This window comes from Pipistrellus hanaki, assembly GCF_964339955.1.
Source record: "Pipistrellus hanaki genome assembly, chromosome: 9".
Classification (NCBI taxonomy): domain Eukaryota; kingdom Metazoa; phylum Chordata; class Mammalia; order Chiroptera; family Vespertilionidae; genus Pipistrellus; species Pipistrellus hanaki.
This window is the reverse complement of record NC_140511.1, coordinates 59,040,170-59,058,616: the sequence shown is the minus strand read 5'-3', so window position 1 is coordinate 59,058,616 and position 18,447 is coordinate 59,040,170. Positions and strand designations below refer to the sequence as shown.

The window sequence follows — 18,447 nt, the reverse complement described above, 5'->3', positions numbered from 1 at the left end:
AGGGGCCGCCATTGGCACCTGCCTTGGCTGGCCTGGGGCCTATGGACTGGGGCAGCTCTTACATTAAGCATCTGTCCCTCATGGTCAGTGCACATCATAGTGACTGGCCATTCCACTGGTTGTTCTGCTATTTGGTTGATGTGCATATTAGGCTTTTATTATATAGGAGATATATATAAATATATATATATAAAATATATACACACACATATGTATGTATACACATATATACACACATACATACATATATACATATATACACATACATATATACATATATATAATAAAAATGTACAGAGAGAAAAATATCAATTGCAAAGGAATAAGAATCAGACAGCAGTAACAACCGATGTTAAATGACAGTCAATTAGTCTCTAAATTCAAGAAAAATAATTTTTAATCTAAAATTTTACGACCAGACAAATACCAATCAATAGTAAGAGCAAACTGAAGTCATTTCAGATATATAATTACTTAGAAAATTTTCACATTAATCAACTTTCAAAGGTGATTGTTTAAGGATTTACCCTGAAACAAATAAAAAAAAATGGAAACTAACAAAGAATAATAAGTGTGACATTAGAAACTGGAATTATTCAGTAGTCCAATGAAATATCAGTGGAACCAAGAATTTCTTAAAGAAGAATGAGATGAAAGATATAAGAATAAGAAACTGAAACATGATAAAAGTATTTAGAAAAAGAGGTGTTTTTTTGTTCTCCCAATGAAAAAAAAATCACATAATCTAGGAAAACAAAACTATAAAAAGTTTATTGTAAAAACAATGAAGTAAGTATAATGTTGAGTGATTTTGACTATTTGATGGATGGTTGGATAGGGGAATCTATTTAACCTTGATTCTAGGAATACTCAAAAGAGAACAGAGGTTCTGGGAGCTTGGCACTGTAACAAAGGAAGTGATATTGCATCTGCAGAAAGCATTATTTTTACAGTTGTAATGTATATGCCAAGTGAGGAGTTAAGAGATAGTGTTAAAATGTGATAGAGCATGATGTAAAGGTGCAAATATACTATTTAAAGTTACAAATTCAGTCAGTAGAGAGATTCAATTTAAAATGGCAATATAACTATGAAAAATTAAAAGATTATACAAATGAGCTAAACTTTTTTTTTTAAATATATTTTATTGATTTTTTACAGAGAGGAAGGGAGAGAGATAGAGAGCTAGAAATGTCGATGAGAGAGAAACATCAACCAGCTGCCTCTTGCACAACCTCTACTGGGGATGTGCCCACAACCAAGGTACATGCCCTTGACCAGAATTGAACCCGGGACCTTTCAGTCCGCAGGCCGACGCTCTACCACTGAGCCAAACCGGTTTCGGCTAAATGAGCTAAACCTTCATCTAGCTAGCACAACAGAAAAATCAACAACAGATAATACTAATCATAGTAATATAAATGTACTCATTCATAGAGAATTGCAAGAAATTTCCAAGTGAATAGCAGAAAAAAATTTTTTTTTCAGTTAGAGGACTGTTGTTCATTACAAGTTTTCAAATATTATTTGACTGCCACACTGCATATAAAACACTTTAATAATTTAATCTCAGAATATTCCACATACCCAACAAATATTAAGAACCAAAAATGAATATTTTTTCTAAAAAAATAAATAATGTTCTAGGTTTGAAGAAGACAGCTTACCTTAGAAAGAGGGAATGATAAGGGAAATATTAGCAATCACTCACCTAAGCAAAAGTCACTGAGGTCAGCAAAAGAGCATTTAAGTACAGAGTCTTCTTTATCCTCCTCAGGGTTAACTGAAAAGAGAAAGAAGGAGGGAGGGGGGGAAGGAGGGAGGAAGGGAGAGAGAGAGAGAGAGATAAACATAGTAACAATTTTAATAAATGATCACAGTGATTGATATCTGATGATAGCCAAACATAAATATTTTTAGTTAAAAATTAGGTACATCTGTACTATATTTTATAATACATTTATCCTCTGGACAATTAGCCATTTTCCTTATTGGACATGGATTGTAAGAAAACCATTTGTTAATAGATAGTGATTTCACAATATTATTGGAAAGACAGTATTAATATTTGCAGGTTATCCAAAGGAAGCAACAACCCCAAAAAATTATAAGAAAATATAGTCTAATAAGACACAAGCCTTTTAGAAAGGGATGGGAAAATAAAAATACTAGTACATCCTACCCACTGAAGACATGGTAGCCGGGTTGTATTTTGACTCCTGACTCCTATGAAAATAATGGTGTGCCTCAGACTGGCAGATCTACTAGTATGTGTAGAAAGTGCCTAAGGGCAGCCACAAAGCCTATTTAATGTGGCATCTGGTGGATGTTTCCCTATATTCCAGCCCTTCTATTATGTAGGGCTTCAGTGCCAACATTTGGTTGGCAACACTTGTCCAACCACATGTTCATACAACCAAATCCTCATTGCTTATTGTCAATATTATTTAAAGTCTTTGGTCTTTTTAGGAAATTAAATTCATTATTGATGACATACTCTACTCAATTTCTGTTTTCTTTTTATAAATTTTCACCAGGAATGGAAATGAGCCAATAATTCAGATGAGCTGGTTGTCTTCCCCTGCAAACAGCAAGGACTAGGTCTAGGTTTGCATGGGGTTGGGGACCTTTGGGCAAGACAGAATTGAAAACACATCTGGCTAATAAAAGCCTTCCCTCCTACTGGCACAGGGTACTGTTCTTCCCAGGCCAGCCTCGTCCTAAAGAGCTTTATAAATACTAGTGAAATGGATGAAAATATGAAAGAAGAGTGGTTTGGGGTGGGGGAAAATAACATAATCTTTACAATTTGAACAAGAAAACAGAACTCACCTTGCTCTGCTTTGTCAACAGAGATTGAGGTCACAGAAGTGGGAACCTGGGGTTCACTCTCAATGGACTGGAAGAGTGAGGTGGACTGGCTCAGGCTCTTTGAGTAGGCAAAGCTCTGGGCCAGGCAAGGCAGGGACCTCCGAGATGGTTTTAAGGGAGTTTCTTTTGCAATCTCACTCTTGCTTACATTCATACCTAAAAATCCAAGGAGGTGCATGTTAGCAACAAGAAATAACCGGAAGAGGTCAACAAGTAATTTTAATTCTTATGAAGGCTGCTTCTGGAAAGGACTGTGAAATAACACCATTTAGGAATGAGAATGAATTGAATTATTTTGGTTTTTATTTTGCCAGGCAAAATGTTTAGAGATATTTGTCAAATAGTTTTGAGAAATAAATGGTTCCTCATTCAGTTTAGCTTTTCACCATGTTTTAAAATTCTGTATTAAAAAAAATGAATGTTTAAGTTCATTGAAGGAATTATGAGAACAATAATTTGGATTGTCTTTAGATAAATCTAACTGTTTAGATTTTCAAGTAGAAAAATAAATAAAACCTAATTCATAAACATTCATATTACTATTAATACTAGGAGCCCTTCTTTCTATACCCTACCTAGCCTCCCTTAAACACATGTATCTATACACATTAATGGTGACTAACGGTGATGGCGAAGCTGGAGTTAGCATGGTGTAGTGCAAAAACTGGCCAGCAAGTAGAGGTCAAGAGAGAGCAATCCTGTGCTCAGTGTGGCAGTCCCTCCCCTCATGCAAAGAGAGCTGATTTGCTAGAAGAATGCCACTCCACAGGACTCTGACTCCATAAGGGGAAGCCAATTAACTGTATGATACAGCAAAGAAAGCTCACCTCAGATAGGACATGAAACAAAATGGTTAGGAAATTTGCTTATTAAAGGTCATGAATCTAGCAACTGACAGAACTGCATGTTAAAGGTACAGCACTGGATTCCAAAGCCTATGAACTTTAAAAAAAAAAAACTCCATGGCTCCTCATGAACCCCAGTCTCAGATGGTTTATTACTATTGTTTGGATTAGTATAAATAGCACACAAATTTTAAGCAGAGTGCTCTGAAAGTAGAAATCACAGAGCTAAAGCAAACCTCGGAGCCTCTGATAATTCTATATCTGCAAACTTGGTGAACTGTGGAATAAGATATATTTGATGAAAAAGGAACATGTGCTTTTTGGTAATGTCTACCCACCACCTAACAAACTATATCTCTCCTATTTTAAACTGCCCTATAAAATAACATATATGAATAATAATCTGCTATGAGTTAACAAGGTGTGTAACTGAGTTATACAAAATGAAAATCAATATTTTAATATTATTCATTCAGTTTTACATTACTTATTTAATAATTTCAAACAATTTTTGAGTTCTTTCTCTGAGCCAGGCCTTAACTCAGTGTTGGGAATAAAATGGTGCGCACTCAGAAGGAAAACAGGTACATAAAAGCAGATCTTTGTATTAAAAACCATTAAAATAATATGCATAGACCATTACAAAATTATCCAAGAGGTACTTCTAATCCAAATGGTGGTACCAGTGTAGTCTTATCAGTGAAGGTCATCTGAACCTATTCTTTTGGGCATATTTCTTCTCCTAGTTTTTATTATTTATAATTATTAGGTTTAACACATTTTCTTCAAAGGAATGTATACACAGGAAGAAATTCTGTAGAAAATTCTTCATAAACACAAAAATACTAAAATATTTGTCAAATGAACACAAAGAAAATTGAGAACATAATGTTGAAGACAAAATCTCATTAATGCAAATGCAGTTTTCTCATCTTCTGAACTATTGTTTCCAAAGATATTATACTGATCATGAAAGTTAGATATCCTGTGTATAAAAGAGTACAAAGTTTCTTTTTCAAGTTTTCCATCAAATGTCATCACATTCTGCTTGGCATAACAAGCAATTCTGTTCTTTGCTTGGCATGATTAACATTAACTTCCCCAGAGGAAATTCAGCCTTTTTTCTTCTATATTCCAAAGTTCCATTTCTCTTCTTATATGGATTTACATGGTACCTTTAAATAATACTTGAGAACTACCCATTTAAAGCTAATAACTAGAAAGCAGACAATGATAACATTAGGATGGATAAGCATATTCAGCTCTTGAGTTCAAAGATAAACCTGTAGAACTGGCAGAAAATGTGTCATTTCCTATATTTAGAACAGACTTTTCTAAAGAACAATTAGTACCACTTCCAACTGTTCTAAGAGCACTTCATAAATGCTCCCAAGTTTTTAAAAGAATATAATAAAATGATGACTTCACTTGGTTATACAAAAAGATACAAGAGGTATAATTGCAATATATAGTTATTCATCATATAGTCTCTCTAGCTATAAGGGCAGTTTCCTGAGGGGCAAGGACCATACCTGTTTTGTTCAGGGACACAGCTTTAGTGCCTGGCAGGGAGCCTGCACATACAGTATGCAAATAAATACTCACAAATTCAATGCAGTTGATTTTTGTTTATTGATATTGTAATAAGTGAACTTGCAAACAGTTTAGCAGTTCTAGGAATAGTCTTGTAGATTTTTTGACATTTTCTACATGAACTATCATATTGTCTTGCAAAGAAAGGTAGTATAATTTCTTACTGTTCCATTTAATACCTTTTATTTCTTTTTCTATCTTCATTTAATATTCTAGGATTTCCAACACAATATTGAGCAGGAGTGGTGAGATCAGACAATCCTTCCTAGTTCCTGATTTTAGAGGGAACCATTCTCTCTTAATGAAGATGATGTTAGCTGTATGTAGTTTACAAATGCCCTATGTCATATGGAGAAAGTTTCTTTCTATTCTTAGGTTGCTGAAGGTTTAATCATGATGCATGTTGAATGTTTCTTTCCCCCCCCCCTGAATCTACTGATATAACATGTAGTTTCCTTATCAAGTCTATTAATGTGGTGAATTATAAAAACTGATTTTTGAGTGCTAAACTAACCTTTCATTCATAGGTGATATTTGATATATTTAATTCTCACAAACAAAGCTTTAATTATGATTATTTAACAGTAAGAAAATCAAAGTTAACTAATTTAAGGACATTCAGCCTCATTACTGATAAACCTATGAATTGAACTCAAGACCCATGAGATCTCTAAGCTACGTTCTTCTTATCGATAATATATAGCACCTGTCTTTCACAGATATGCAAGAAGAAGTATTTTGATTGTCTCCAGGGCAACCAACAAGCCTTTCTCTTCCTATTGAAAGGGAAAATAAGACATTTGGGAAGGAGGGGGTGTTCTATCTGAATCCATTCCAGTAACCTGCATTCTGACGCACACTCTTGCTAGCCGATAAGTAACTCCATTTTTATATGTGATGTCTGTCCTGCCTTGCAGAATCTATTTCTCAGAATACTCCCACTTTACAGGGGCCATAAAACATGAACCATATACAATGCCCAGAGGGTGTTGGCAGTGCTGGCACCAGACAGGCCAAGACTCAGAGTGATCTCACTTCACCCATCCCAACTCATGGGGGGCTGCAAAGCCCCAAAAAGTATGGAAGCCTGGTCCATATTTGGGGGACAAAGAAACTACAGCTATAAAGAAAAAGCTTTGTCCATACTCATCGCTCTGTATTTAGTGACTAACTCCCCTTAGTCATAGCACTAGTGCATCTGCAATAAGAGCTACTTTCCTGAATACTTTCTTAGTGCCCAGCTGATTAATCTCCTGCGCTGCCTGGCAGCTTATCTGCAACACTCTATTCCACTTCCAAGGCAAAGAGGCTCTGGTAAGCTTTTAGGAAATGGATACTTTCATTCCATTCAAGCAGAGCCCAGTTCAGTGGAGCCGATGCTTTCACCTAGAATTTTTTAGGCCAAGGCCCTAGTTAGATAAAACCAAAACAACAAAATGCTGTTATTTTGCCAGAATGTTTTCTTCTCTACATTTCTTTCTCATGATAGAAATAGTTAAGATTTGAAAATAAATCTCCTGTGTCTCAACTAAATCTTTGTTTTAACAAAATAAATTTCTTACAAATCTTCAGGAATTCTACGCTCACAGTATTTGACTAGCTCAGCAGCATTATTGGAGCTTATCTACTGAAGAGACATAAGATCATTCAAATAACACCTAAGAGATAACAAGAAAGTTTTTACCAGTATACACATCTATAGATATTTTTATATAAGAAAAATAGTTTGAATAATCTTATCAAGAATATTATTAGAGTATCTAGAGCAAAGGCAGCTGTTACATAAAATGGAAATCAATAGAAAAACAATTGCTAACCTACATAAAATCAATGCTGAGCACTTCAATCATTATATATGAGAATAATTCATTTAATTCAGGCAAAGTGTAATGTCAAAAACCTCCAGGGAGTTTCATCGCCTCCTAATTTTCTTTTAAAAGCTACTTGATTATAAATGTTCTAATCTTGTCATCATAGAATGAATAATGTATTCAAAATTGACAGACTGACATTGTAGAAAAGAATGATTTCAAAGTCACTCACGTTGTGCAGAGATTTAACATCCAGTTCAAAGATAAAGAAAAAGAGAACATGTGCCTTTATTTCACTGTTTCCCAAGGAATCACTAGTTCTTGGTAGTTTTTCTTCCAAAGTGCCACACAAAGGAACAAAAAATGCCCTAGAATTTTCTTTTCTATTCCTTGGAAAGAAAATGAACTGGTGGATAAAGAAGTGCCACTTTTTGCAATGTGAACAATGAAAAGTAAAGAAATGCAAAGTTGAGCAGATTCAAAAGGAGCCCACTAGCTGTTTTGTCTCCTTCAGCAGAAACTATACTCATAACTCCTGATTCAGATATACATTTTCAGTGTCAGTTTCCTTTCTCTCTTTTTTAGCTCAAGGAATGGATTACACGCCCTTTGTAGTCAAAGAGGCAGCACTGGTCAAACAGATGACTCTGAATTCAGGGTAGGTCACAAACCCAGTTCAGGGTATAGCAAATGACACTCTGAGTTTAGCATCCTCAGTTAGGGTCCATAGGCCTTTCTGAGTACACACTGTTATGTAAATGAATAAGTCAAAAAGGAATATGATCTCCTAGAAATTCCGATCAGATCAAGCCTGTGGTATGTTTCCATATGCTAACTGGTACAGTAGCCTTAGAGCAGTTCTAGGAATATCCAAGAAATTCTAAAGAGATTCTAAGTAAACCTGGAAATATAAAGGCCTTAAGTAGCTTATATGAATTCCAAACACACACACACACACACACACACACACACACACACACACACATTTCTTCTCTCACACCTGCCCCAAAGAGTATTTGGTCATGATAGAGGCAGAAATAGAATATTGGGAACCAGCTAAAATTGTAAGAAATATTATTCATGCTCTGTTAATCGTGACTGTTTCATTCTAATTAAAGAAGTCACATTCTAACTTGGCTAGGAGCTCACCTGGAAATGCAGCCCATTCTTCCAATTTGGAGCTGCTTATTATCAGGGAAAGATTAACAACCTTGTTTCAGAAACCAGAATTTTCAGCTCTTTGAAGACCCCCAGCCTTTACATACTTGCAGACCTTTGCAAATATCTCCAGCCCCCATAACCTGTAAACTGCCCATTTTACATAACTTTTGCCTATTTCCCCATGGAATCTTTATCCTTCTACCCAATATAAGCAGCTGGGGGTGCAGAGCAGATTTTTGTGGATGACCTGCTGCTCTCCCACACTGCTGGCAGCTTTAGAATAAATGCTCATAATGATTCAACTCTGTCTCTGTTTAATTTGCACAAGTAGTGACAGGCAGCTTGGATCCAATGATTATCCAGTTATAATCAGTCTGGCTCTGCCTTGTTACTTGTGGCTACTTCTTTATGACCACAAATGTGTATAGTGGGGTTAAAAGTGTGCTTTCAGAATGAAAGAAATTACTCCTCTAAATCATAAACAATTTTGCCCAAATCAAAACAAATTTGCTGGACCATAATAGTCATCAACAATTCTGAGGAACTGTACTGCATATTATCAAGAAGAAAAAAAATTCCAAGTCATGAGGTTACTCTAACATTAAATTTCAATTAAATTCCAAGTTCTGGACCATTTCAATTCCAATATTGTAATAGTCTATGGTTAACTTCAGTAGTTAATGTTTGTCATGCTGTTTCTAAAGAAGTCTGGAGGCCTTTATTTTAAAATTGCTTCTACTTATTTTTGTCTCCACTTTAATCTCTTTTCAAATTAAACCTCTTCTACTGTAAAGCTGCCAGTAAATGTAAGAGGATTTGGGCCGGAGCCATTGTGGGTAAATTCTCTCTACCAACGCAGTCCCTTTGTTCAATTTTTAAAGGAAATAACAACGACACCAACTAAAAGATTTAAAAGGGGTATATAAGTACAGTATATGACATTAGTGCTTTCTCCTAAAGTAAGAAGTTAGTTTCATATTATATTTATTAAATGACATTTAAACTGGTTAAAAGAATATTTTTCCCCTGAAAAATAGACAGCAATTATACTGAAATTGAAAATATTAAACAACTTCTAGGAATTGCATTTAAGCCATCTTCAGATGATAGTTTTCCCCAAAATACATGTCATATTTGCCTTGAAATATTTCTATCTAGGGACTTAAAAAATAAACTGTACAATTTAATTATTTTCTCTAGTTAAAAAACTTGAAGAGATATCTTAAGTTCCTGTGGTAAAGGTAGTCTGGGATAATAGGATGACAATTTGCAAATACGTGTGACTCAACCAGACACAACTTCCTTTATTTCCTCTTCCTGCTTTTATGGCACCTTGGGAAACATAGTGCCAAAGCAGGACTCATCACCCATGAGTGAATATAGCTCATGGCTGCCATGGGATTGTAGGGTGAATTAAGAGTGTTCTCGCCATTCTCATTGTAAAGCACATAATAAAATATTCTGTTTTATGAATCTCTTTAAAAAGGACTCCTGGTGTCTGGGACAATAGTGACTGCCTACAACATTCATTTTCAGAAATATAAGGAGATTTTTCTGGGTCCATGTATGACATTAGAGGTAAATAAGGAGCAAAGTGGACCAGGTTTTAAGTTCAGACTAAAGAGGAATGTGGTTCTGTCTGTGCTCCTGTTGGTTAATATACCCAATAGGGCAGCCATAAATATCCATGCATTTATATAATCTTTATTTATTTTGCCCTTAAAAGTAAAGTCTCTTTCTTCTGAATATTATAGCACTTAATCTGTTTAATGAATAATAGTAATTTGTATGTGCATTATAATTTGTGTAAGCAAGCTATATCTCTATCACGGGACTTGGCCCCTTGAGGTCAGGGACCATAGAGGATTGTTCATTTCCTACATAGTAGCCTGCTCAGTGCTTTGCATTGTTAACAAAAACAAAAACACAAAAAACATTAAAACCTGTAAATAATTTTTGTGAGTTTATTTGAGCCAAACTGTAGATGTATTCCAAGAAGCAGAATCTCAATGAATTGAGATAATTCTCTGGAGAATGGAGGGTTACATCTATATTTATACATTGCAATCAAAGGAAAGGGACGTAGGTGAGTTACATGAAATTCATTGGTGATAGATTAGGGAGGTGGGATAAAGCAAAGCAAGAAAACCTCTGGGATAGGGCAAAAAGTGAAATGATGGACATGTGCTTCTCTTATAGAGATGGATACAGGATACTTTAACATAATTAACAGTTGACAATTAACTTGATAACAATAACAATGAGGGAATGCCCAGGTGTCATTTGTTGTGCCTTGAAGGGTCCGGGGTACAAAAGGAAGTTATAAGTTAACCAGACATCTCACAGACATGTTATCTTAGAGGCAAAAAGGCAGAAAGGCAAAAGGGCTCAGTAAAGAAGATCTAAACTGATCTTTGTCATGGAAAATATCAGCCTAGGACATGACTACCCACTATAACTATAACCTGTTTGTTGTTAAATATTTAATTTTCAAACCATCTTTTGTGGTCATTTTAGGTCTCTGAGTTTGCAAGACTGCCACGCAGGCCTCCCCTGAGCTTGTCAGGTTAGCATGTGGCTCCTTTCCTCCACAGAATTTATGCAGATTTCAGTACCCCAAGGGCCAGTCACACCCTTAAAATATAGCTTCACAGGTCTGAGCCAGTTTTGCTCAATGTATGGTATTCACAGAAATAGTTGAACTGATGTTCCAATCTAGATTTGTATTTCTTTTTTATTTTTAAAAATATATTTTATTAATTTTTCACAGAGAGGAAGAGAGAGGGATAGAGAATTAGAAACATCGATGAGAGAATCATCGATGAACTGCCTCTTGCACACCCCCCACTGGTGATGTGCCCGCAACCAAGGTACATGCCCTTGACTGGAATGAAACCCGGGACCTTTCAGTCTGCAGGCCCGATGCTCTGTCCACTGAGCCAAACCAATTTAGGCAGATTTGTATTTCTTTAAATTCCATGAGATCTTCACAATAACTTTCATCTATGTAATTAAAAAAAATGATAATTTAAGGAAATATTTGTTTTTGAGATTATATTAACAGATATATACATAATTTACTTCATTGATTTTCCAATTAAAACACTTCCAATTTTCAGCATCAATCACTTATTTTGTGAAGTGTTCACTTCACTCATTTTGAAAAATTACTTGATAAAGCCTGTCTATTGCCTTTTTGCATCTAAGATAATAAGCTTTTGGAATGTCAGAGAAATCCATTTTTAACAGACTCTCAGAGTACACCCACAGCACCAAAGCACCAGACCACAGAACACCTCATTGTTATCTTTTACCCCAAATACCATCTCTATGTATTATAAATGTTAAGTGTTATCTATTCTATACCCACCCCACTCTTTATCCAATCGCAGAAATTTCCTGATTTGCTTTCTTCTGCCTCCCTAATCTACCTCCAGTGGATTTCATGTAATCCCCCTTACACAGTAACTGGACAATCAATGGATCCATGCTGCCTGTCACTACTTGAGCCAGTTAAACAGAGACAGGGTTGAACCATACATGAGCATTTATTCCAATACTGCCAGCAGTATAGGAGAGCAGCGGCTCTGCCCCCCACCTCCCCACCATAATCCAGCTGTTTATATTGGGTAGACGGACAACGATTACATGGAAAACTAGACAAATGGTATGCCAAATGGGCAGTTTATAGGTAAAGCAGCCTGGATATTGTAAAGGCTTATGGATATGCAAAAGGCTGGGGGTCTGGTTTCTGCAACAAAGTTGCTAATCTTTCCATGATAATAGGCAGCTCCTGGATGGAGAGGATGGGATGCATTTTGAGGTGAGCTTTCAAGTCCCACATGCAACTCCCAGTCTGTTAGAATTGTGCCTTCATTAATTAGAATAAAACATGTTTAACGAAACACGAATTAGAACAAAACGTGTTTAACAGAGCATGATTATTATTTCTTACAATTCTAGCTGGTCCCCAATATTCCATTTCTGCCTCTATCTACTTCTCCTCATTTGATTGTAATGTACATTTAGTAAGCTGCAAAACTACCATTCTCGAGCATTTTCACAATCTGTTGAGATTTTGCTTCCCTGCAATTGTTGTCAATTTGGCTGAAATAAACTCATAAAAAAAAAAATCTCTCCAGGTTTGGACATTTTTTATGTTGACAATATATTTGAAACTCTCAAATATATATATATATATATATATATATATATATATATATATATATATATATATATATATCTTTGGTCAAGGTCCATATATTATGCAACATAAGTATGCTAACATTTGTTGTAAGTGATTTTTATTTAAAAATATTTTTTTCAGAATTGTTTTGCATTTTCAGAACACCAAAAATAAATTAGAGTGTTTTTCAGAATAATCTCTTCCTTTTGCATGCTGTCATTTTTTTTCATGCCCTGTACACATGGACTTGCCTTATGTCTGTGCTGGCTTACATGATCAGTTGAGTGCTTCCTTAGAATTAAGATTTGATTATGAAAGTGCCCCAGCAACCCACTGTAAGCTCATAACCAGTAAAAAGCAGAAATTATTTCTCCTAATGATCTTGAATATTAAAGTTTCTTTAATTGCTGGGTTAATGCCCCAGATTAAGAGCACAAATGCAAAATAATATCTGCTTTGCAGAATTAACTATTTGTAGAAACATAGAACTCACCACAAGGGTGTTACTGTGGCATTAAGTACAAAGTAATAAAGATGAGGAAGTTATTCAACCTCTATGTGGTTAGCAAAATTGTATGCATTTTTTTCAGCCTTCCTAAATCATGAGTTTGGCCTTTGCAGACTACAGGAAGTAAATAATTTAAACCCAGAAGCCATATAACATATCTCAGATTCCAGGAAGGCAATTGATACCATGAAGAGGAGAAACACAAAGGAAGAGACTAAGAAAAATGTCTTATTTCCAGTGTTAAGGGCAAATAACATGTATCAGGTAAACCCATTAAGAATAGGGGTCAAATTTTTGGTGATGGAAGATTTGACTCTGGGTGGTGGGCACACAATGCAATATACAGATGATATATCATATAATTGTACACATGAAACCTATATAATCTGACTAACCAATGTCATCCCAATAACATATATATGATGTGCTTGGGTTATAAGGACAGGAGAGAAAGGGGAAGGACTGAATCCATTCAAAGATCAACAAAAGTAGAGAGCTCCATTCAAAAATGAATGAGACCAAAAGGAAATAACCTTGTTGAGAGTTTGATATCACTAGAAAATCTCCTAAGCACTTTACATCTACTTCATTTAAATACAATAATCACTCTGAACACTATTTTTTATCTCATTTGCAAATGAAGAACCAAAGATCCCTGAGGAAACAATTTGCCTAAAATTAAAACTGCTAGTAAATGGTGAAGCCTGTAATTGAGCTCCATTTGCATCTGAGTCCTGGGCTCCAGCATTAAGTGCCTCTCAGGAAGACAAAAGAAAATGCCGGTGCTCAGGGTGGCTGTAGCACTTGGAGAGGAGAGAACTTGGTGGAAGAATGCAGATAATTAGGGGGCGAAAGTCATGCTGTGGAGTTTCACTTGTGTGTTTGATGGGAGATAACTGAAGCCTCTTAAATGAAGGGGGTGTTGCTTTAGAAAGGTTATTCTGGTGAGGGTGCTCTGTCATTCAAAGCACCCTCATGGAAGGTCCTGTTTTCAAAAGCAAATGGCCCTAGAAGTAATATCTATAGTTTGAAGACTTTAGTGCAAAAAGACTCATTGAAGCTCACAGAAAGAAACTGGTGGATGGAAGAAGATGAGACTGGGCTCCAGAGGAGAGCATAGAATGTGACTGGACACAGTTTCTTCTCTACAGATTTTGAATTCTTCCAGGTAACTGGATTGGACAAACCTGAGCTGGAGTAATGTACACATACCATATATTCTCAACTCTATGACTTCACCTTTACCAGTCCCTCTGCCTAGAATGGCCTATCTCGCTTCTGTACCTCCCCCCATCCCCAAATTCTAATCATCTTCCTAGACTGAGCTCAAAAGTCACCACATTCATGAAACCAATCCTTTCTGGTTAGTTCACTTCAGTTTCTTAATGACACATTGGCTCTTTGTGATCCTCTCTCTCTCTCTCTCTCTCTCTCTCTCTCTCTCTCCTCCAAAGGCTGATGAATAGGACACATCAGGGTACACAGTCTCAGGATAATCCACAAGAAGAACATTCCTGGGGTTCTGCAGAACACATCCTGCCTGGCTCTCTGAGGAAGGCCTCCCTCTCTACCAGATAATGAAAGCTTTACTTATGTTTCATTCATGCCTTCCTCAGTCACTTTCACATAGTCCCAACAACAGTCATCCATGCTGCAACACACCACAAGATCTTACTTGAAAAATCTATTAAAATTATAAATTATATCAGATATACAAAAAAATAGAGTATAATACAGCGAACATCCATCCATCATGTAAAATTTCCTAGTTGATAAACATTAACATTTTTTAACTTTGCTTTGGGTCATGCTTTTTAAGTCATGAAATATTGCCCATACACAAGGAATTTATTTTACCTCTTTCCAGCTTTTCCTTCCATTTCTCTCCAAACTCACAGAAGTCTTTTGAAAATGCAAAGCCCATCTCCTTGGTTATACACTGGCTGAGAGTTCTTTATTTTCCTGTACAATCTCACTCTAGATTTCTTTAAAAATGACAACCCCATTTGGCTTTCAAACTTTTACTGTGCACAGAACCCTGAGTAGAATGTGAGTCTGGGTATACTCTTCCTTAATAGATTGTAAGCTGGAGCTTCCATGTGGCACTGCACCCTGGTATTTTTAGAATGCTCTTTTCCTAAATATTTATTGAATTCTGCAGGGCTTTATCACAAGCCTCTTATGCAACGTAATACTGTTGGACAGCATCTTTTATTCTCAAGAGCTTTTTCACCCATCCTCATAACTATTGAGAAACATTACAGAGAACAGGTTTTCTTCACCAGTTTAGAGCTGAAACCAACCAAGGAATATATATAGAATGTAAGAGACAAGTTGAAGGTGTTATAATCCACAAAGAACTGAACAAAAAAATCATTTTAACATTTTACAATGTGTCTCCAGAGAACTTCATTTCCAGTGCGTGAAACAAATAACGCACTTAGAGTAATCTTCAGATCCTTTGCTATTTCAATGTTTTGATTTTTTTTTTCAATTCCAGATATGGTAGATCTTCTACATCACATGTTTGTTTTTTTTAATTTGCAAAAACTGTTTAATCAAAAGCATACAAATTAAAGCATTGAGGATTCTAATAACAAAATCAAATAAACATTCAAAAAACACCAAAACCCAGATCTGATGAGATAGCTGAGAAACTGGTAACATTACATACCACTTTTAGCCTAGAAAACTTGTCTAATCACTGTGGAAATTAATATGGCCCTAGCCGATTTGACTCGGTTGATAGGGCGTGAGCCTGTGGGCTGAAGGGTCCCAGGTTTGATTCCAGTCAAGGGCACATGCCTGGGTTGTGGGCTTGATCCCCAGTAGGGAGCATACTGGAGGCAACTGATCAATGATTCTCTCTCATCATTGATGTTTCTACCTCTCTCTCTCCCTCTCCCTTCCTCTCTGAAATCAACAAAAATAAATTTAAAAACAATATGGGAAGAATAGCAAGAATATAATTATGTTTATTCTTATTGTGTTTAATCCTAGAAAATAACTTAAAGGGGAAGTAATGAATAAGTTTGGAAAAAAAGTTTCAAGTACTTTCAGTGGAGTTCTAATGCAAATTTTCATAATTGATTTTATATATATATAATGGATTCCTTCCTTTTTACTTAACTAGTTTTAAAATTTACAAAGCACTTTGCATGGTTTTAAATTGCCCAATAATGCATTTGGTTGAATGTCTTGGTTCCCATTTTAATGATGAGGTAGAGTCATCATTATCCAAGGTTATAGAGTTAGTGTGTAACAGAACTAGGGATTGAGCCCAGGCCAAAACAAACCAGTTCACAGTTTAAAGAGGGATTACAAATCACAAAACCTTTGTAATTAATTCAGTCTCTCTCTCTCTTTCTTTCCTCTTCTCCCTGCTACTATCCCTCTGCCCCCCACATACACATACACAGAGCATAATGCCAATTCCTACAAAATTCAAGGTAAAGACAGTTTCCCAGTAGGCCTTTGGATCTCTTTCTTACCTCATGAGCACTTTTATATCCTTATTGTAATAACCTGCTCAATGTGTCTCTCACTTCTTTGTCTGTCATTCTCTCCCACCTATAATCCACACTGTACACAACCACACCAAAAATCCTCTTTTGAATTATCCAGACCTTGATGTCCATCCAACACTAAAGAAAACTTAGGGCCTAATCTGAGTGCATAGTTCTATAGAGCTTCACGAAAAGGAGTTTTAAAAACACTCCTACTGATATCCCGAGAGCTTGGCAGACTATTCTGCCAACCACAAAACCACTTACTATGGATTTGAACAGTTTGAAGACACTTAACAAAAACCACCCTAAGACAGGAGATAGTGAGTGGTTTATTGATTATTGATTGCCTTCTTTTTTCCTTCTTATTTAACTTTTATATCTGCTTTTGAGTGTTACCTCCTAATGTAACACTCACTGTTTCCCAACATTACACACACACTGAGCTTCCCAAAATAGCTTAGTACATACTTGAGTTAGGCAGCAGAAGCATATAATGCCTTTTCATTATAATTTTTTAAAAATAAGAAAGTATATTACAAAACTCTGTTAAATTCTAGAATTATGCAGAGCACATACAAAATAGAATTCAATGTTCCTAAGAGCCTTTTACTTAAGAAAAAATACCTTTTCACTATGAATAATGAAAAGATAAAGCACTATAAAAAGTATTTTGAGATATTCAACTTTTAGACATAATTAGCAAACATGTGTGACTTAATACATATTTATGATTATAGAGTATGACTATTAATAGGAATAAGAAATTTCTTTTCCAATGGTAGTCAAAGTTCACAGGGTATCTATAAAGAATGGTATCTATAATTATCAATTTGCATAGTGCCCATTTGAAAATAAGCAGGTCAGCTTGGTTAAGGTTGGAGAAATATAATTTAAAAAACCACGCCATGCATTGTGCTAATTATGAATCAGTCCTTTGAGACATTTATTTATCCAATCACATAGCTATAATATATTTGTTCACATTTAAATTTCACAAAATCCTTACAAGATGGGTAAGATGTTAATATTTACATTATATTCAGAGGCACTGAGAGTTTAAGTTAGCCCAAGACCACAGGGTAAGTGGTAGAGCTGGAAATTGAACCTAGGCTGTCTCAGTACATGTTTTTATACCTTGTTGTACCATTTTGTTTCTATGCTTTGTTTTCTTTAATAAGTGGGGAGTTGGGGGTGGATGTCTATTTGGAGTAGTGCTAGTATATCTATGACTCTGTCTTAATCTTTTTGCCATGTAAATAGAAAATAAATCAATATACACGAGTTTACAACTTAATTTAACATATCAAACAAAGTTACCCTAAAGTTTCATTGCCTAGAAAGAAATTATGTGGGGGTTGTCATTAGGCACTGAATTTGCATTCTAAATAATATAAAACACCTATAGGTTTTTCTTGAATTTTAACTCTTCTCAAATCAAAAATGTTCCCCAATATTTCTTTCTGATAACATAGTACAGAATGTTCCAAAATTACTCTATTTGGGTAAAGCTTAAAGTTCAGAATACTACAAAAAAAAATTTATAAGAAAGAAGTTATATAGAAAGATTTGGGTGTACAGAATGCATGCACATGAAAGCATATTTAAATATTTATGTGTTTGTTCATGATTTAATCCCCCTTTATGGCCTTCTCTCAATGAGGGTTATAAGCAGTGTCAAGAGGCACTATGACCAGAGATATTAAAATATGTAAATTCCTAGAAACATACAACTGTCCAAAACTAAATCACAAAGAAGTAGATAATCTGAATAGACAGATTACACTAGTGAAATTGAAATAGAAATAAAAAAATTTCCTACAAACAAAAGTCCTATACCAGATGATTTTACAGTTAAATTTTACCAAACACACACACACACACACACACACACACACACACACACACAACAAAAACAAAAACAAAACAAAAAAGAAAGAAAGAAAATAAAGAAGAAAAACTAATG

At 35.4% G+C, this 18,447-nt stretch overlaps 1 protein-coding gene and 1 long non-coding RNA gene across 2 annotated transcripts in view; one reads left to right on the top strand and one right to left on the bottom strand.

Moving 5' to 3' along the window:
* LOC311627276 overlaps positions 1-18,447 on the top strand; it is a 570,423-nt gene that overhangs the window by 373,532 nt on the left and 178,444 nt on the right. The window lies entirely within an intron of this gene.
* ANO3 (anoctamin 3) overlaps positions 1-18,447 on the bottom strand; it is a 189,120-nt gene that overhangs the window by 145,987 nt on the left and 24,686 nt on the right. Inside the window, exons 2-3 of the mRNA XM_084893600.1 lie at positions 2,833-3,027; positions 1,712-1,783 (exon numbers count right to left, since the gene is read on the bottom strand). Coding sequence (XP_084749726.1) covers positions 1,712-1,783; positions 2,833-3,027 — 267 coding nt within the window. The remainder of the gene's footprint in view (positions 1-1,711; positions 1,784-2,832; positions 3,028-18,447) is intronic.